The sequence below is a fragment of the Pseudophryne corroboree genome, chromosome 1, assembly GCF_028390025.1.
Source record: "Pseudophryne corroboree isolate aPseCor3 chromosome 1, aPseCor3.hap2, whole genome shotgun sequence".
In the NCBI taxonomy this organism is placed as follows: domain Eukaryota; kingdom Metazoa; phylum Chordata; class Amphibia; order Anura; family Myobatrachidae; genus Pseudophryne; species Pseudophryne corroboree.
In genome coordinates, this window is record NC_086444.1 from 622,231,478 (window position 1) to 622,253,582 (window position 22,105).

The following is a 22,105-nucleotide window of genomic DNA, read 5'->3' on the forward strand; positions in this document are numbered from 1 at the left end:
GAGCTGGGCATCGAACTCAGTCTCTGGTCCCTGGATGAGCGCCCAGTGCGGCGCGCTCCCGCGGGCACCCGGCACTGGGGCTTCCCCGGCCATGCCTGGAGGCAAGGGCTGCTGCCCGCCCACCTCCGTGCGGCCTGACTCCCTCTCTGATCCTCCTCGTCGCCCGCTCCCGCCAGTCACAGCCGGCCCGGCTTCCGCCAGATCCCTCTAGGAGGCCCTAGCCAGCTCGCCCCCGGAACCAGCCCCCACCGCCAGATGAGCGGTAACGGGCTGGGGTCCCGGCGGACCGTCGTGGGCGAGTGGCAGCCAGAGCACTGATGTGTGACCTAAATGCAGGGGGCTGACAATAGAGATGGCTACTGACTCTGTCTCAACACAGTAGCTGGAATCATCAGGAAGTGTGAATGATTCGAGTCACTCACTGTTTCATGAGTCGAGACAGCAGCAGCAGCAGCTTCTCTCAGACAGAGGGAGGAAACTCAGTGTCCTGTGTCCTTCAGTCAGTGTGTTCTGCTGTCTTTAGCTGTGATTGGCCAGAGGCTATACCAGGTGACACCCAGTGGGAGGGGGGAGGGAGCAGTCACGACTCACCAGTCAGTGAGTGCTCTGCTGCTGTGCCTGATCCATGTCATGAATCATGATTCATCCTGAGTCTGCCAGTGAGTGAGACAGTTGTACACTGTGTAGACTCAGTGACTCAGTGGATGGAGCTGATTCATGCAGCAGGAGGTGGAGCCCCTGTGGTACAGGGCTCTCGGCTCAGTGCTCACTGATCCTGCTCAGTGTGATTGTGGGTGGCAAACTCCCTGGAGGCTAGATAGTGGATAATATAATAAATCCAAGGCCACCTAAAATCATCCAATTAGCAAAGTATGCAAGATTAAAAAAAACGTTTTTATTTGGTTTAGTTACAGAATGAATGATGTGTTTCATGGCTGTTAAGCTTTCTCTCCTCAGCCAGAAGTAATGTCATATTTGCTTGCACTGCAGCACTCACCTAACCGAATCACCAAGAGACTTAAAATGGCTTCACCTTCCCTATATATATCAAGCCCTCCCCTTAAAGAAGGCTGTACTTTCCTTACAGCTAGGGCCACCCCTCCCCAGATGTTTAACCCTTTCCTCTCCTATGCAGTCAATACTCTCTTCTTCTGTCAACTCTATGGGGGAGATGTGCCAAAGCTTGGAGAGAGATAATGTGGCAACCAATCAGAAGTGGCGCAGAGGTGGGAGGGCTACTAATTGTCCAGGCTGCTGAAGGGGCCTGAGAAGAGCTCGGCGCGGGGCCTGGGTCCACTGCTGATTGGTTGGTACTCTATCTCTCTCCAAGCTTTGATGAGTATACCTATACTTAAAGACCATTGCCATCGTCCCTTTGGGAAGTTGACACCTACACATTGAAAGCAAAGAGTTTTTGTTCTGCAGTGCACATGCGCCCAGTAGCGGATCTTGCCACGGGCAAGCAGGATTTTTGCCTGGGGCGCCGCCGCCAAGGCAAGATCCGCTACGCTGGTGCAGTGCTGTGCGGTGCGCGATGACGTCATTGCACACCACCCGGCATTGTGGGAGCGGCCATAGACGCTAGAGGTCATAATTGACCTCTAGTGTCTATGCGGTGCTATGTGAGAGACGTCATGATGTCTCTCCCATAGATCTGAGGAGCGGCGGCGGTCGGAGACGGAGGGCAGCAGCAGTCGGGAAGCAGGAGCAGGGATGGTGAGTATTTATTTATTTTGGTAAGCGGCACAGCTACAGCGGGCACAGTATTGGGGGCACAACTACTGAGGGCACAGCTACAGGGGGCACAGTATTGGGGGCACAACTACTGAGGGTACAGCTACAGCGGGCATAGTACTGGGACACAACTACTGAGGGCACAGTATTGGGGGCACAGTTACTGAGGGCACAGTACTGGGGGCACAACTACTGAGGGCACAGCTACAGGGGGCACAGTACTGGTGGCACAACTACTGAGGGTACAGCTACAGGGGGCACAGTACTGGTGGCACAACTACTGAGGGTACAGCTACAGGGGGCACAGTACTAGGGGCACAACTACTGAGGGCACAGCTACAGGGGGCATAACTGTGACCATGCCCCTTCTCCACGAAGCCAGGCCCATATTTTTTGACGTGCGCCTACGACGCGCACTAACCCTCTTCTACCTGTCGGGGGGGGCACTAAAGGAAATTTTCGCTCTGGGCGCCACATGGTCTAGTAGAACCGGCCCTGCATGCACCACCTTCCAAAATATCACTGGGAAGATGGTGCTTGCCAAGGAGGAGGGAACCGTTTCCCACAAGCAAGACTGGTTACTGCTTGCTCCTACATCTGACTACACTCGCACTAGTTACATTACAACTTGCTCCTGCACCTGGCACCTCTCACACTGGTTACTGCTTGCTCCTACATCTGACTACACTCAAACTGGGTACTGCTTGCTCCTGCACCTGACACCAATCACCCTGGTTACTGCTTGCTACTACATCTGACTATACTCACACTGGTTACAGCTTGCTCCTGCACCTGACAACATTGACACTGGTTACTGCTTGCTCCTGCACCTGACTACACTCAAACTGGGTACTGCTGCACCTGACCACACTCACACTGGTTACTTCTTGCTCCTTCACCTGATACCATTCACACTGGGTACAGCTTGCTCCAGCACCTGACACCATTCACACTGGTTACAGCTTGCTCCAGCACCTGACACCATTCACACTGGTTACAGCTTGCTCCTGCACCTGACTATACTCACACTGGTTACTGCTGCACCTGACACCACTCACACTGGTTACTGCTGCACCTGACTACACTCACACTGGTTACTGCTGCACCTGACCACACTCACACTGGTTACTTCTTGCTCCTTCACCTGATACCATTCACACTGGGTACAGCTTGCTCCAGCACCTGACACCATTCACACTGGTTACAGCTTGCTCCAGCACCTGACACCATTCACACTGGTTACAGCTTGCTCCTGCACCTGACTATACTCACACTGGTTACTGCTGCACCTGACTACACTCACACTGGTTACTGCTGCACCTGACTACACTCACACTGGTTACTGCTGCACCTGACTACTCTCACACTGGTTACTTCTTGCTCCTGCACCTGACACCACTCACACTGGTTACAGCTTGCTCCTGCACCGGGTGTGGTTCGTTTTATCGACAGTATCTAGGTCGACAATGTTTAGGTCGACCACTATAGGTTGACAGTCACTAGGTCGACATGGATGGAAGGTCGACGGTGTTTCTAGGTCGACATGTGCTAGGTCGACAGGTCTAAAGGTCGACATGAGGATTTTTTTTTTTGGGGTGTCTTTTTCTTCGTAAAGTGACCGGGATCCCAAATTAGTGCACCGCGTCCCCTCGCATGGCTTGCTTCGCTCGCCATGCTTCGCGCATGGTGCCTTTGCTCCGCTACCGCTTCGCTCGGCACACTTTACCGTTCCAATCGTAGTCCACGTGGATCGTTAAGTATGAAAAAATCCAAAAAAAATAAAAATGTGAAAAACTCATGTCGACCTTTAGACCTGTCGACCTAGCACATGTCGACCTAGAAACCCTGTCGACCTTCCATCCATGTCGACCTAGTGACTGTCGACCTATAGTGGTCGACCTAAACATTGTCGACCTAGACACTGTCGATCTTCAGACCGGATCCCCCTGCACCTGACACCACTCACACTGTTACTGCTTGCTCCTGCACCTGACACCACTCACACTGGTTACTGCTTCCTCCTGCACCTGACACCATTCACACTGGTTACAGCTTGCTCCAGCACCTGACACCACTCACACTGGTTACAGCTTGCTCCTGCACCTGACTACACTCACACTGGTTACTGCTGCACCTGACTACACTCACACTGGTTACTTCTTGCTCCTGCACCTGACACCACTCACACTGGTTACTGCTTGCTGCTGCACCTGACACCACTCACACTGTTACTGCTTGCTCCTACAACTGACTATACTCACAGTGGTTACAGCTTGCTGCTGCACCTGACACCACTCACACTGTTACTGCTTGCTCCTACATCTGACTATACTCACACTGGCTACTGCTTGCTGCTGCACCTGACACCACTCACTCAGGTTGCTCCTACATCTGACTATACCCACACTGGTTACAGCTTGCTCATGCACCTGACACCACTCACACTGGTTACTGCTTGCTCCTGCACCTGACTACACTAACACTGGGTACTGCTTGCTGCTGTACCTGACACCACTCACACTGGGTACTGCTTGCTGCTGCACCTGAGACGACTCACACTGGTTACAGCTTGCTCGTGCACCTGACACCACTCACACTGGGTACTGCTTGCTCCTGCACCTGACACCACTCACACTGGTTACAGCTTGCTGCAGCACCTGACTACACTCACACTGGTTACTGCTTGCTCCTGCACCTGACACCACTCACACTGGTTACTGCTTGCTCCTGCACCTGACACCACTCACACTGGGTACTGCTTGCTCCTGCACCTGACACCACTCACACTGGTTACAGCTTGCTGCTGCACCTGATTACACTCACACTGGTTACAGCTTGCTTGTGCACCTGACACCACTCATACTGGTTACTGCTTGCTCCTGCACCTGACACCACTCACACTGGTTACTGCTTGCTCCTGCACCTGATTACACTCACACTGGTTACTACTTGCTCCTGCACCTGACACCACTCACACTGGTTACTGCTTGCTCCTGCACCTGACTACACTCACAGTGGGTACTGCTTGCTCCTGCACCTGACTACACTCACACTGGGTACTGCTTGCTCCTGCACCTGACACCACGCACACTGGTTACAGCGTGCGCCTACATCTGACTATACTCGCACTAGTTACTGCTTGCCCCTCTACCTGACACCACTCACACTGGTTACTGCTTGCTCCTGCACCTGACACCACTCACACTGGTTACTGCTTGCTCCTGCACCTGACACCACACACACTGTTTACAGCGTGCGCCTACATCTGACTATACTCACACTAGTTACTGCTTGCACTTGACACCACACACACTGGTTACAGCGTGCGCCTACATCTGACTATACTCGCACTAGTTACTGCTTGCACTTGACACCACACACACTGGTTACAGCGTGCGCCTACATCTGACTATACTCGCACTAGTTACTGCTTGCTCCTCTACCTGACACCACTCACACTGGTTACTGCTTGCTCTTGCACCTGACACCATTCCTACTGGTTACTGCTTGCTCCTGCACCTGACACCACTCACACTGGTTACTGCTTGCTCCTGCACCTGACACCACTCACACTGGTTATAGCTTGCTTCTGCACCTGACACCACTCACACTGTTACTGCTTGCTCCTACATCTGACTATACTCACAGTGGTTACAGCTTCCTCCTGCACCTGACACCACTCACATTGGTTACTGCTTTTTCCTACATCAGACTATACTCACACTGGTTACTGCTTGCTGCTGCACCTGACACCACTCACACTGGTTACAGCTTGCTCTTACATCTGGCTATACCCACACTGGTTACAGCTTGCTCATGCACCTGACACCACTCACACAGGTTACTGCTTGCTCCTGCATCTGACTACACTAACACTGGGTACTGCTTGCTGCTGTACCTGACACCACTCACACTGGGTACTGCTTGCTGCTGCACCTGACACGACTCACACTGGCTACAGCTTACTCGTGCACCTGACACCACTCACACTGGGTACTGCTTGCTCCTGCACCTGACACCACTCACACTAGTTACAGCTTGCTGCTGCACCTGACTACACTCACACTGGTTACTGCTTGCTCCTGTACCTGACACCACTCACACTGGGTACTGCTTGCTCCTGCACCTGACACCACTCACACTGGTTAGCTTGCTGCTGCACCTGATTACACTCACACTGGTTACTGCTTGCTCCTGCACCTGACACCACGCACACTGGTTACTGCTTGCTCCTGCACCTGACACCACTCACACTGGTTACTGCTTGCTGCTGCACCTGACACCACGCACACTGGGTACTGCTTGCTCCTGCACCTGACACCACTCACACTGGTTACTGCTTGCTGCTGCACCTGATTACACTCACACTGGTTACTGCTTGCTCCTGCACTTGACACCACTCACAGTGGTTACTGCTTGCTCCTGCACCTGACACCACGCACACTAGTTACAGCTTACTGCTACATCTGACTATACTCACACTGGTTACAGCTTGCTTGTGCACTTGACACCACTCACACTGGTTACTGCTTGCTCCTGCACCTGACACCACTCACACTGGGTACTGCTTGCTCCTGCACCTGACACCACTCACACTAGTTACAGCTTGCTGCTGCACCTGACTACACTCACACTGGTTACTGCTTGCTCCTGTACCTGACACCACTCACACTGGGTACTGCTTGCTCCTGCACCTGACACCACTCACACTGGTTAGCTTGCTGCTGCACCTGATTACACTCACACTGGTTACTGCTTGCTCCTGCACCTGACACCACGCACACTGGTTACTGCTTGCTCCTGCACCTGACACCACTCACACTGGTTACTGCTTGCTGCTGCACCTGACACCACGCACACTGGGTACTGCTTGCTCCTGCACCTGACACCACTCACACTGGTTACTGCTTGCTGCTGCACCTGATTACACTCACACTGGTTACTGCTTGCTCCTGCACTTGACACCACTCACAGTGGTTACTGCTTGCTCCTGCACCTGACACCACGCACACTAGTTACAGCTTACTGCTACATCTGACTATACTCACACTGGTTACAGCTTGCTTGTGCACTTGACACCACTCACACTGGTTACTGCTTGCTCCTGCACCTGACACCACTCACACTGGTTACTGCTTGCTCCTGCACCTGATTACACTCACACTGGTTACTGCTTGCTCCTACATCTGACTATACTCACACTGGTTACTACTTGCTCCTGCACTTGACACCACTCACACTGGTTACTGCTTGCGCCTGCACCTGACTACACTCACAGTGGGTACTGCTTGCGCCTGCACCTGACTACACTCACACTGGGTACTGCTTACTCCCGCACCTGGCACCACGCACACTGGTTACAGCGTGCGCCTACATCTGACTATACTCGCACTAGTTACTGCTTGCCCCTCTACCTGACACCACTCACACTGGTTACTGCTTGCTCTTGCACCTGACACCACTCCTACTAGTTACTGCTTGCTCCTGCACCTGACACCACTCACACTGGTTACTGCTTGCTCCTGCACCTGACTACACTCAAACTGGGTACTGCTTGCTCCTTCACCTGACACCATTCACACTGGTTACAGCTTGCTCCAGCACCTGACACCACTCACACTGGTTACAGCTTGCTTCTGCACCTGACACCACTCACACTGTTACTGCTTGCTCCAACATCTGACTATACCCACACTGGTTACAGCTTGCTCATGCACCTGACACCACTCACACTGGGTACTGCTTGCTCCTGCACCTGACACCACGCACACTGGTTACAGCGTGCGCCTACATCTGACTATACTCGCACTAGTTACTGCTTGCCCCTCTACCTGACACCACTCACACTGGTTACTACTTGCTCCTGCACCTGACACCACTCCTACTGGTTACTGCTTGCTCCTGCACCTGACACCACACACACTGGTCACTGCTTGCTCCTGCACCTGACACCACACACACTGGTTACAGCGTGCGCCTACATCTGACTATACTCGCACTAGTTACTGCTTGCACCTGCACCTGACTACACCAGGGACACAGATGTGCACCTAAAAATAGGGGGTGTGGCCTTGTGGGCAGGGGTCGTGGAATCGCGGAAGTGCCGCAATCGCTGGTCATGACCCCGTTTTCGCGGCTTTGGGAGGCATGCCAAGCTCTCTATGAGCTGCTGGCATGCCCACTGTCCCTCTCTCCCAGTGAACAGACACTGTACGCATGTGCACAGTTATAGTCACCGCTAAAGCAGCGACTGAGAGAGGGTCTCCCAACTGCCCCCACAGCGGGACACTGTCACCTGCGGGTGGGACAGCGGGACAGTCCCAGAAAAACGGGACTGTCCCACCAAAATCGGGACAGGTGGGGGTTATGCCACACTCACAATGTGCATTGCTTGCTGGTGCTCCAGCCCTGACTGCAGTCATCTATTCCCTTTCAGTCTGAACTTTGCCCCTAGTTTGAAATTGCCACAAGAGTGACACTGCCTACCTTGTGTCTGTTACTACTCATCTACCTTGTACTACTTACACTCTGTTTTGGATAGATAGATAGATAGATAGATAGATAGATAGATAGATAGATAGATAGATAGATAGATAGAGTCGATTTTAGTTGGATGTACTCGGTGTCACTGACCTTGTCACTTGTGTCCTTGTGTTAAAATCCAGAGATCTCATGGAACGTAGAACTTCAATGCAACCCATGTACTGGCAGGTGAGAGAATATTATACAGTATTAGAAATGAGCACATTTACATAAGTATGTTCAAGTTTGTTAAGAGAAATAGCTGATGAAAAATAAAACACATATAAAGATAAATGTTATATTGCTTTACATATAAATCCCAGAATAGAAAAAGAAGCGGTAATTTTAACCAATATACAGGATAAAATAAAAGTTTTCCAAGGATAAATTCAGGGGGAAAAAATCTTTAACACCTTTGATTGTCCCCTGAATTAGGGCAGTTGGCAACAATGGGTAATCAAATCCATCATGAAGCAGACAGTACTTATACAGTACATGCAGGGCTGACACTGCAACCTGGTTACCTAAGTGCTAAGATAAAGGGGGTGATTCAGACCCAGTCGCACCACTGCAAAAAAGCTGAATGACCCCCTAAGGGTGCACCTAAAACACTGAATGAGCATCATGATGTCACTCATTCATTATTATTATTTTGCCTGTAGCACCCATCTACCATGCAGGGCAGCATTAGGACTGAGCTACGTGCACCTAACACTGGGACATGTAGGATTTCTGGGATAATAATAATAATTTTATTTATATAGTGCTCTTTCTCCAATAGGACTCAAGGCACTTAACAGAATTAACATAATACAGTACAGAAACAATGAAGAACAGAAAAGCTTTTCATAAAATACAGAGAGCATGGAGATATTGAATGGACATTATGGAAATGCTTGAGCAAACAGGAGTCTTGAGTTCATTTTTTGATGATTCTAGAGTGGGGGGCCTCTCAAACTGTGCGGGGAAGTGAGTTTCATAGAGTTTTAGCTGCATGGCTAAAAGTTCGACCCCCAGATAAAGTACAGGAGATTCTAGGTACTGCTAAAAGATCTTCATCTACAGATCGCAGTAATCGAGTGGGGCAGTATGGACAATGGGTATAGACTAGAGTATAACTCCTCCTGCAGATCATCCCAGCTGTTTCTTACAATGGTCTTAGCCTAATGGACACTTGTTATGGGCTAGTTTAGCAGTAGGCCCACGAGGGCAGAGCTTAATATAACTTGAGGAACATGGAATTGATACATCTTGAAGGAAAAGCTGGAGTGTTAAGCATATAGAGATATAATAAAGCTCATTTAAGGATGTTTAGCAGTTGTAGGAGCAGTTTTGCACAGATGCACTGATTTATATAGTGAATTGCATTCATTTGAAATAGGGCCTTAACTTGGGGTGCAAGGCAAAGAGGGCGGTATCATAGCTGACATCTTGGCACCTGCATCTGGCCAGCAGGATGCCTTGAAAAGCTCTCTACAGCCTAAATATCCGCCTGAGAGTCAAGTGGGGAGTCTTTAATGCCCAGCTCTCAGTTTCCTGGTGCCTGCCCTGTCTTCATCACATATGCTGGGAGGGGTTCCAGCCAAGAGCACAATATTTCCCTGCTAATTTGATAACAGGGCCAAGAAGTTTGCATCTTCTGACAGGAAGCTCTGGATGAGGGAACACGTGCATTCCTTACACAGTCTATGAGAAATAGGGGTATATTCAATTAGAGTCGGCTTGACACTGTCGTGATCGGGCCAAACCTGCAGCTATTGGGAGCTGAGAGGAGGAGACGGGGGAGAGTAGCGGGGAGAGTAGGAACCCAGTGGCTACTGCAGCGTAGCAGGAGGATGGGGCACCGCCACGACTCACGGCAGCGTCCACCCGGCTCCAGCAAGTGAGGTCCTGCTTGCTGGAGCCGGGGTGGACGCTGCCTTGAGGTCCTGCGTCGGTGCTCCATCCTCCTGCTACTCTGCTGTAGCCGCTGGGTTTCAGCTCCCCCGTCTCCCGGCTGCTCTCCCCCATCTCCCCGCGGCTCTCCCCCATCTCCTCCTCTCAGCTCCCTCATCTCCTAAATCCAACTTTTTTTAAAGTCGGTTTGAGATTGTCGGGAACAGCCAAATCCTGTCGGATTTGGCCGTTCATTGAAAAGGTCCTGTTGGATCCATTCCGACTAATTCATGTCGGAATGGATCAGACTTTAATTGAATATACCCTATAGATGCAATAAGGATGTATGGGATGAAGCCTGATCCCTGCCACTCCCAAACACAATGGAAAAGCATACCTTTATGCAAAGAACAAAATGCTGCACAATTCAAGAAGTCCACTAAGAACTCTTCAAGTCAAATGGTTCTGAGGTCTAGCTCAGTCAGCCCAATGTACACTGCATATAAGGAGATGGGGCCTAATTCAGACTTGATCGCTAGTCTGCGTTATTGTACAGCCTGCGATCAGGTCTGAACTGTGCCGCAATGCGCAGGCGCGTTGGTCCGCAGCGACGGGCAGCGACGGGATGGTGCTGGAAAAGCGATCACACGGGCGATCACAAGATGACTGACAGGAAGAGGCCGCTTGTAGGTGGCAACTGACCGTTTTTAAGGAGTGTCCGGAGAAACGCAGGGGGGACCAGGCGTTTGAAGAGAGGGTTTCTGACATCAGCTCCGGCCCCGATCATCGCACTGGAAGAGTAAGTCCTGGTCTGTGCAGAGACTGCACAAACTTCTGTTTGTGCAGCTCTCCTGCACAGGCGATTGCACCCCTGCACAGCGATTTCTCCCTCCCCCTGTAGGCGGCGACTACCTTATCGCATGGATGCAAAAATCGCACCCTAGTGATCAGGTCTGAATTAGACCCATGGTCACTAGTGTGAATGCCAAATTGCTTTCTCACAAATATTTAAAATGCCCACTCTAATATATATTGCAGACGCCAGGCGCATCTTATTACCATATACGATAAAAGCGCGCTGTACATCGCAAAACACTGCATCCCATAAGAGAAAACAATACACCCACACATTATCTGAGTTCCAAAGCTCATTGATGTATATATTTGTTATTAAAAAGATAAGGATTCAATATATTACAAAGTACAGTATACCTATAGTTTTATGGTTACAACTCACACAGTAAGCAGTTAAAACATACAGTTACAGTCACAGTTACATACAGTTACAGGCCAGCATACAATACCATTATCCTTAAGTTATATAAATTCGTCTTTCCATATCACTCTCTCTCTCACTGTAAATAAATGCAGGAACTGGTCTACCAGCAACTCCTTCATCCTCTGGTACCAAAAAGCAATTGACCTCCTGTGTGGTCAGCAATGTGTTATCTAGTTTCTGGGAGAGGGGACTCACTCATTCATGATGAGTCACTAGTCTCTTTGTATATGCTGAACAGGTTCAGCCTTGGGGATGTCCAAAGGGGCTGGCGTGAGCTTCCTGTCCACTACCTGTTTGGAATATCTATTGTTCTAACAAAAGTGATTTTAGCTTACATACATTTAATCATAATTATTTGTTGCAATGTCCTACAACTTTATAACAAGTATCAAATGAATCTACACATTAATCTGGTTGCTTTAATAGTAAATATGACTGGTCTATCTTGTTTCGTTCAAATAATACACATACATGACACCACTTCATTACATAATTCCAAATCACCATGATGTCCGGCGCTTGACACTATCATAATTATGTACTGCATGAAATAAGTGTCGAATCCATCTCTGTGGCATGTCCGTGTAAATGCGTGTGTTACCATATATTGCTGTGCTCGCTGCGCGTATTTGCAAGTATAGCGACTTATATGTGTGTAGTTTGTATGTTCTTTTTATGTAATATTTTTGACTTCGACACTAGAAAGAACAGATGTAAGATGCATAATGAAGCACGGTAGAACTGGTAGAACTGGTCCCAGCTTGGAGGAATTGATAAAAATTTTACCCGTCCAATGTTGTTTTTTCTAACCTTTCTATAATCTTTGATTTGTCTTTCAAGTGCCATTAATAATAGTGAATGGCTTCATGTTTTCCTCCAACTCCTGCTGGCATGTTATTGCTTCTCTCATTTTGGATTCCAATGAGTCAGTGCACATGCCAATCACAGACACTGCTTGTGTTAGGCATGCTAATGCTTTTTGTAATACAGATAGTATTATTTATTTTTTTGCTTTTTTAAAATGTTTATACCTCATTCAAAATACAGAATCTTTATTTGCATAGCCCCCCATATTACTATTACACAGCATTTCACAGTCCATGCCACAGTTGAAATTTGTATTCCTTACACTACAGACCATTTTTGGAAATGCCATATAATACAGAGAGAATATGAATGACCTCCATATAAAACAGAGAGCTTTTGAATTACCATTTTATAATAGAAAGTACATTTGAGCCATACAATATTATCCCCATCATAGAAACACTATAAGGACTGCTCTATAAGAGACAAGAAACAAAGTCGCTAGGAACATAAATAGACCCCAAAACAAGTAGTATCTAGTAACTGTGGATCACTCTGTGGTCTCTGTTCCCAGCACTAGAGGCAGCTTCCCCGCTCTAGTGTTTTCCCTCCTAGTGTCAGCTCAGTGCAGGAGGAAGTGCACAGTCTGAGAGAGTTCTTCCTGGGAGAGACAGCTGCACTCTCCTGAGTGTGTGACCTTGTCTACCCTGCAGCCGCATCCTGTGTGCACTAAGGGGCTAATTCAGACCTGATCACTGCTATGCGTTTTTGCACAGCAGGAGATCAGGTCTGAACTGCGCATGCACAGGCGCCGCAGCATGCCAGAGATGCGATTGGCATCTCAGCCCAGTGGACTCCTCTACCTGATTGACAGGCAGAGGCGTTCGCTGGTTAGGAGGGGGCGGGCCGGTGGCATTGGCTCGCCATTTGGGGAGCGCGGTCCGGGCAACACAGGTGTGCCCGGATCGTGCGTCACACGCAGTCGCTGTGACCCAGAGAGCGATGGATAACTCCCTGCCAGCGCGCAGGAGCTGCGCTGGTAGGGAGCTACTCTTCAGGTACAAAAGCATCGCCGCTGTGCGATGCTTTTGTACCTGTGCGAGAGGGGGGTAGAGCCAGACATGCGGGGCGGACTAGTCCTGTGCTGGGCGACCCCCCGCATGTCTGTGAAAGTGATCGTACATGTGCTAAATTTAGCACATCTACGATCAAGTCTGAATTACCCCTTAAGTCGCTGTATCACCACTGTACTGCTTCACATGTATACTATGAGTAGAACATCTTCTATATACTACAAGCTGTTAAATCTGTTATCTGAATAAACCAATCATCCTGGTTAAGTGCCGTTGTGTTATCCATATCCGACACTGCAACACTCTGCCAACAGTAACAATTCTTGATTTGGGTGCCCCGGGATCACGTGATCCTAAATCATAGGGCACCACCCCCCAATAATGTAATAACCACCCAGCAGTTGCCTCTCACCTGGGAATATCACCGTCCCAAGTCACATCACCGCATCTCCAGAGAAAGTATTCCTAGCACTACAGCGCAGCCACAGACTCGGCTCTCCTCTCCTTATAGGCAGAAGCCTCCTAACCCAGACCCCTCCACTCCTTCATCCCACGTCTAATTTCTAGGAAAAGGAGGCTGGGGCTAGGAGGGGGATTTACACCAAAATCCCTATACAGTGTATTGTGACACTACAGGCTCCTGACTCCCAGTACACAGCTGCCGTACCCGTAATCCCCTCACCAGGCATGCACTCCGCATGACAATGATTCCCAATGGGGATCTGGGAGTGTGTCTAGTAGAATGGCAGCAGCAGGAAGGTACCGAGCCCCATGGGACCACCGGGCCCTAGACATCCACCTGTACCGCCTTGTCAGTATACAGACTCTGGCTCATGCACACAGGCAGGTGTACCAATATATACATCTGCAGGGCCATCCTGATATGTCTTGTTCAGACATATCAGCTGTATACACGAGACAATGCATGAGCGATATATCATTTGATGACTGTACGATCAATATATTGTATAGTATGTACCCAGCCTGAAAGTAAGGCTGCACCTGGCCAACAGACTAGGTTATGCACAGGTCATATGCACACTTGGGGGTAAATTTACTAAAGTACGGGTTTATAGAAGTGGGAGATGTTGCCCATAACAACCAATTAGATTCTACGTATCATTTATCTGGCACCTTCTAGAAGATAATTGCTAGAATCAGGTTGTTATCTGCAACATCTCCACTTCTATAAACCTGCACTTTAGTAAATATACCCCTAGTAGCTGGGTGGGGCTCCTGCTCACTGAATTCTCGGAAACTTACTGGTGGCAACTGTGAATGTGATCCCTAACAAATAAAGAGAAAGAAGTTTGCAGATCATAGATTCCTGTGAAATACAGTACCCAATATCACACACCTAATACACACTGGTCAGTATACACAGATCATACATATTACAATCCTTATACACACTGGTCAGCAATGCTATTTTTGTAAAAAAAATAGGTTCAGGAACTCCCGGGGGTGGGCATCAGTGGGCGGAGCAGTGGGTAATGTGGGAGGAGCTACAGTGGGTGGGGCACCTTTACAAGAAAAAATACTTTTCCTATGTAAGAATAAAGAATTTGCGTCCAAAAAATAGCCCTGCTAGACAGTATACACTGGTCACACATATGTCCTATATCCCTTACCTGATACAGACTGATCACTAAACACAGATCTCGTCAATATTGCTCTTAACCCATTACTATTAATAATCTGGTGGTGTTCTTTCAAAGGACATCTGTCCTGTCATCATTGCTCTGTGAGAATTCACTTAGGGGGCCATTTATCAATAATTGTATTTGTAATGCGATGGCGCAGTTACTAGAATGCGTAGACGCAGAAGACAAAAATTATTTGTCTGGCACTCATATCAATTAAATAATGTAATATTTAAAACATAACTTTTATTCATGTGTACCTTAAAATATTGGTTCAACATGAGCATAACATTTTATTAAATCAAGTTTGGATGTTGTAAAACCATCAATGGGTAGGCACAGTATAGCTACCTCCCATCGATGGTTTGTGGCACTGGTGTAGTAACCATCGATGGAGGTAATGCCGATGGCCATCCCTAATGCTGCAGAGCTGGGGGGAGAGGGTCAAAGGAGAATGTGCTTAGCCATGACTGGAGGAGCTTAACACATGCTCCTGTGACACCTGTGATTGGCTGAGAATACAGAATACAGGAAGAGCCACCCCTACATCGCTACCACTAAAAGTAGGGATAGCCATTGGTGGGTTACCATTGATGGTATCACTAATGGTGAAACCATCTGCATCGTAATCCATCGACGGTTTCACCCACCGATAGTTATCCCTGCTTTATAATTCAGTAGGCTCTGGGCCAATGAGAGCCTGGGGGCGGAGTTTTGTGGGAGTGTTGGAGGCAGTGCTAGGCTCCATTGCTTGGCACTTTGTAAAATAAAAAATATTTGTTGCATGTGCATCATTGATGACGGAAAATCATCTGGTTCTCCCCCATTGATGGCAACATTGGTCATAGACCTGATCAATGGCCATCTCTAACTAAGAGCAGACCTGTCAGGTATGAAGCCATTTTGGGGGGGACCTGCATTTATTTTTATTTTTTTAACTATTTAAACACTTTTAAAGGCAGAAGCATGCACAGATATCACTGATCTGTGCAAGCTTAACCAAAAATCGCCAGTGAAATCCTGTTCTATTATTCTGGCAATTTTTGGTAAGATTTTCTGTCTAAGTTTCAAAATCGCATCATATTACATTTGTGATTTTCAGTAAACATGTGGATGCGATTTTGACACTTGCGATTTTTGGAATAAGTAAAAAGATACGAATTTGGCCAAAATCACATCCTATTACATTTGTGATTTTCGGAAAACGTGCAAATTTGGGTAAAAAAAAATTGCACGTTTTCCGAAATCACACCCTATTACATTTAGCCTCATATGTTAGACAGACATTAGGTCGACAGAGTCAAAAGGTCGACGGGATCAAAAGGGCAAAATTAAAAAGGTTGACGGGTCAAAAGGTCGCATATAGGAACAAAAATTAAGAGGATAGCGCAAATACTTATATATCAAAAGGGCGACATGAAAAAGGTCGACACATTTATTTATTTTTTTACATGTTTTTGGACTATTTCACACCTTCTCTATCCATGTCAGCACAGAGCTGGTTATACACCTTGTGGCGAGCGCAGCGAGCCACCGAGCCCGAAGCATGGCGAGCAAAGCGAGCCCTGCAAGGGGATGCCTTTCAACAAATGGGTGTCCCAGATGACAAAACTATCCACACAAACCACACAAATGCAAAAAAAAAATGGTGTCTCCCCTTTTTCATATTCGACCTTCTGACCGTGTCAACCTAATAATATCTGTCTAAAATGTGGTATCTATCTATTGACTGTCTAACTGGACACTGTCTATCTATCACGCCCGTATAAAAGGTCAACTGGTACAAAAGGTTGACAGGGTCAAAAGGTCGACATTGAAATTGTCAACACAAAAAAGGTCAGTAGCTTTTTTTTCTATGTTTCATGTTATGTAACAGCAATTATTGCAAATGTAGACTAGAGATGAGCGGGTTCGGTTCGTCAAGATATGAACCCCCCCGAATTTCGCCTATTTTACACGGTCCGAGGCAGCCTCGGATCTTCCCGCCTTGCTCGGTTAACCCGAGCGCGCCCGAACGTCATCATCCCGCTGTTGGATTCTCGCGAGATTCGTATTCTATATAAGGAGCCTCGCGTCGCTGCCATTTTCACTCGTGCATTGGAGATGATAGGGAGAGGACGTGGCTGCGTTCTCTCAGTTTCTGTGTTCAGTGTGCTGCAAATATCTGTGCTCAGTGTGCTGCAAATATCTGTGCTCAGTGTGCTGCAAATATCTGTGCTCAGTGTGCTGCAAATATCTGTGCTCAGTGTGCTGCAAATATCTGTACTCAGTGTGCTGCAAATATCTGTGCTTAGTGTGCTGCAAATATCTACGTTCTCTGCTTGAAAACGCTCCATATCTGTGCTGCATTGTAGTATATAGTAGGAGGACAGTGCAGAATTTTGCTGTGACCACCAGTATATATATATATATAGCAGTACGGTACAGTAATCCATTGCTCTACCTCTGTGTCGTCAAGTATACTATCCATATCTGTGCTGCATTGTAGTTGTACACAGTATATAGTAGGAGGACAGTGCAGAATTTTGCTGACCACCAGTATATATATATAGCAGTACGGTACAGTAATCCATTGCTCTACCTCTGTGTCGTCAAGTATACTATCCATATCTGTGCTGCATTGTAGTTGTGCGCAGTATTATAGTAGGAGGACAGTGCAGAATTTTGCTGACCACCAGTATATATATATATATATATATATATATATATATATATATTTATCTCTGCATCATGTGCTGTTTGGGGACTATTTTTTTAAGTGCCATCCTGTCTGACACTGCAGTGCCACTCCTAGATGGGCCAGGTGTTTGTGTCGGCCACTTGGGTCGCTTAGCTTAGCCATCCAGCGACCTTGGTGCACCTCTTTTTTTCTTTGCATCATGTGCTGTTTGGGGACTGTTTTTTTAAGTGCCATCCTGTCTGACACTGCAGTGCCATTCCTAGATGGGCCAGGTGTTTGAGTCGGCCACTTGGGTCGCTTAGCTTAGCCATCCAGCGACCTCGGTGCAAATTTTAGGACTAAAAATAAGTTCAGAATAGACTGGAAATGAGTGGAAATTATGGTTATTGGGGTTAATAATACTATGGGATAAAAATGACCCCCCAAATCTATGATTTAAGCTGTTTTTGAGGGGGGTTTGTAAAAAAACACCCGAATCCGACAAAAAAATTTCAGGGAGGTTTTGCCAAAACGCGTCCGAATCCAAAACACGGCCGCGGAACCGAATCCAAAACCAAAACACTAAACCCGAAAAATTTCCGGAGCACATCACTAATGTAGACCCTTGTGGGCTCGCTTCACTCTCCATGCTTCGAGCAAGGTTACTATTCTCAATCATAGTCCACGTGGATGGCAAATGAAGCAAAAGTTGAAAAATATGTGAAAAACACCCCAAAACCTGTGTCGATCATATGTGTTGACCATTGTCATATCGACCTTTTGAACCTTTCAGCATTCAGCACTGTCTACCTTTTACCTGTCAACTTTTTGCAGGTCGACCATATTGTGTCGACCAATTGACTGTCTATTTAGAACGTGTAAATCTATCATCTGGATACCTAACCATTTACACATAAGTTTCAAATATGTACAATTTTAAAATGTTCAAAGTTTTTTTTCACAGAGGGATGAGCAAAAGCATCCTGACAACCAGGGGCAAATTAGGATAGAAAACCAGCCCGGGGAAAATTATGGAAGCAGTCCTAATAGAGACGGGATATGTTGAGCGAGTGGGGTCTGTCAAGGGGGGTGAGATACGGCTTCAAAGACGTCACCACTGGTTGCCCCATTGAAACTTGCAGCAGCCCTACCTGGGGGCCTAATAGTTGATCGCAGCAGCAAATTTGTTAGCAGTTGGGCAAAACCATGTGCACTGCAGGGGGGGGGGGCAGATATAACATGTGCAGAGAGAGTTAGATATGGGTGGGGTGTGTACAAACTGAAATCTAAATTGCAGTGTAAAAATAAAGCAGCCAGTATTTACCCTGCACAGAAACAAAATTACCCACCCAAATCTAACTCTCTCTGCAAACGTTATATCTGCCACACCTGCAGTGTACATGGGTGGTCATTCCGAGTTGTTCGCTCGTTGACGATTTTCGCTATGCTGCGATTTGTTGCTAAAAGCGCATGCGCATGGTACGCAGAGCACATGCACTAAGTTATTTTACACAAAACTTAGTAGATTTGCTGGTGTTCGTGCAACGCTTTTCATTTGCACTTCTGATCGATGAATGATTGACAGGAAAGGGGCGTTTCTGGGTGGTAACTGAGCGTTTTCCGGGAGTGTGCTAAAAAATGCTGGCGTGTCAGGGAAAAACGCAGGAGTGTCTGGAGAAATGGGGAAGTGGCTGGCCGAACGCAGGGCGTCTTTGTGACGTCAAACCAGGAACTAAATGGACCGAGCTGATCGCAATCTAGGAGTAGGTCTGGAGCTACTCAGAAACTGCAGGGAAATATTTAGTAGCAGTTCTGCTAATCTTTCGTTCGCTATTCTGCTAAGCTAAGATACACTCCCAGAGGGCGGCGGCCTAGCGTGTGCAATGCTGCTAAAAGCAGCTAGCGAGCGAACAACTCGGAATGAGGGCCATGGTTTTGCCCAACTGCTAACAAATTTGCTGCTGCGATCAACTCTGAATTACCCCCTAGGTACGGATCATCCGTCTGAGTATGGCCTCCAATATGATTGTCTCTTTCAACACCACGTCCGTGTCACTCCAGTATCGCCCATATTACTTTACATCTGCATCTAATTAGCCAGCCCCCTGTAAACGCCCAGGAACGCCCAACACATTTCTACAACACTTCTTTATGCATACATCAGAATCTGCACTGTGACTCTGTATGAACACCATCAGGACACATGCGCGGTGCAACTCAGACGCATGCATAGGTGAAGACCATTGCACAAATAAAAATAAAACACATTGGCCCCCACAGGAAAAAAATTTTTAATGAATTGACCCCAAAAGGAAAAATACAACTTGGCATATCAAGCAAGCATACATGAGAGCCAGTATGAGAATCAGCGGTGGATTCAGATGTGTGGAGACCAAGGGCAACAAACTTGTTGGGGCAAAAAGTAACCTGTTTGGGACCCCTTGCAATCGCGCCCATTAGTTTAGTCAAGTTAGCTGCTTTATGCAGCTAAACCCAATAATAATGGTCGGGATAACAAGCATCAATTGAGTATTGCCCCTGTGATCTCTTGTCACTTTAGACGGGAGACTGGGTCACGATAACAATTGAATTCCCCCCATTGAGTGCTGCTTGTTCTGGGGGGAACTTCCAGCAGGGTAACACACAGATCCTGTACTAATTAGCAGGATCGCTGCTGCTCCAATACCCAAATTTCATTATAAATAGTACGCACCTAATCTGACTGGACATCCCCAGAGTCTGTGATCCCTTATCCACACTGACGCCTATCACTAACCACCCAAGGAGAGCAGTGCCGATAACTCAACCCCCCTAGTACCCCTGCACCCAGCCACAGATACTGTCACATACAGCGTACACAGCCGGGACTCCAGAGCATACAGCTGTACCCTGGCAAAGACCCATGGGAGGAGTTGCTGCAGCTAGGCATGCACAGCAGCCCTCCTGCAGCCATTTTACTTTAGCCTCCTCTGACCACTGCACTGCCCCATAGCAGCTTAGCTCCAATCATGGTAGCAGCCTTTCAACTAGGGTGTAAGTCAGTCTGGCAGAGAGGTGGGTGGGACCGGCCCAGTGGGACGTTAACCACTGTCCATCTGGGTGTAGTATGGCTGACCGGCGGTCTCCTGACCGCCGGTCAGCTTACCGACGCCGGGATCCCGGCGGGGAGAGGCGAGTGCAGAAAGCCCCTTGCGGGCTCGCTGCGCTTGCCACGCTGCGGGCTCGGTGGCGACCTACGGTCGGCACGGGTTCTATTCCCACTCTATGGGTGTCGTGGACACCCACGAGTGGAAATAGTCCCTGTTGGTCGGCATGCCGACCATCGGGATAGTGGGGGGTTGGGAAGCTGGAGGAGGTCATGTGACCGTCGGTCTCCCGACCGTCGGTCACATGAATACCACCCGTCCATCTTGTAGGCAACTCCGAGAATTGTTTTACAAGTTGCTCGTTGGAATCTACAGAATACTGTAAATAACTTATTATTAGCAGAGCTATATGCCCCACTACAAAACATGTCTGGCTGGCTTGGCAAATAATTCACTCCAGTAGTTGACTTATACTGGAATTTTTCCATCCTGATTATAGTCTATAATGGTATATCTGAAGCCTGCTATCTTGCTCATCAGTCTGTTCCCATGAACAAATATGCTCTTTACACTGAACCCTAGCCTCCACTCATTCATTAGTGCCACAGATTATCAGTTGTATTGAGGTTAAGGAGTAGATTTATTATTATTAAATGTCATTTTTTTCAAAGACGCCAATGATTGGCAGCTATGACTGATGGATTTAAAGCGGCAACAGAAATAATTGCTAAAAGCCTGGTTTAGCATCTGTTTCTACCAGCCTCGTTTAGTATTTAATCTGTTGCCGCTTTAAATTCCTCAAAAACGCTGATCATAAATGGCTTTGAGAAACAATGCAATAGTAAATATAGTCCTAAATCTTTGACTTGGCCATTCACCATTTAGTTCTTGATGTCCTTTGATTTGCAACAAACAGTGGTGTCACACGTCTAGTAATGTGTGGTTATGGGAAGCTCTGCCTCCCCTACCATACTCCAAAAAAATATTTATGGCTTATAAATATCATATTTGTATTATTCTAATCATTTTTATAGTCAAAACACACCACGTTTTCATCAAAAAACAATTGTGATGATTTATTATGTGTGTGTCAGTGACGTGCGGTGAGGTGAGGCAGGTGAGGAAGAGCCTTTCCTGTCATACTAATGTATACACCAGAGTTCTGACTATATAAAGTACCGTATATACTCGAGTATAAGTCGACCCGAATATAAGCCGAAGCACCTAATTTTACCACAAAAATCTGGGAAAACTTATTGACTCGAGTATAAGCCTAGGGTGGGAAATGCAGCTCTAGCCGTACACAGCCCTCAGTGCCAGATATGCCCTCATACTGCCAGATATGCCCCCACAGTGTCAGATATGCCCTCATACTGCCAGATATGCCCCACAGTGCCTGATGTGCCAGATATGCCCTTATGCTGCCA

General features: G+C 47.6%; 1 protein-coding gene across 2 annotated transcripts in view; it reads right to left on the reverse strand.

The window, feature by feature from the left end:
- SHC2 (SHC adaptor protein 2) overlaps nucleotides 1-22,105 on the reverse strand; it is a 197,701-nt gene that overhangs the window by 60,171 nt on the left and 115,425 nt on the right. For both annotated transcript variants that reach the window (XM_063914465.1, XM_063914464.1), the window contains exon 2: nucleotides 8,368-8,438. In XM_063914465.1, the coding sequence (XP_063770535.1) occupies nucleotides 8,368-8,438 (71 nt within the window). The remainder of the gene's footprint in view (nucleotides 1-8,367; nucleotides 8,439-22,105) is intronic.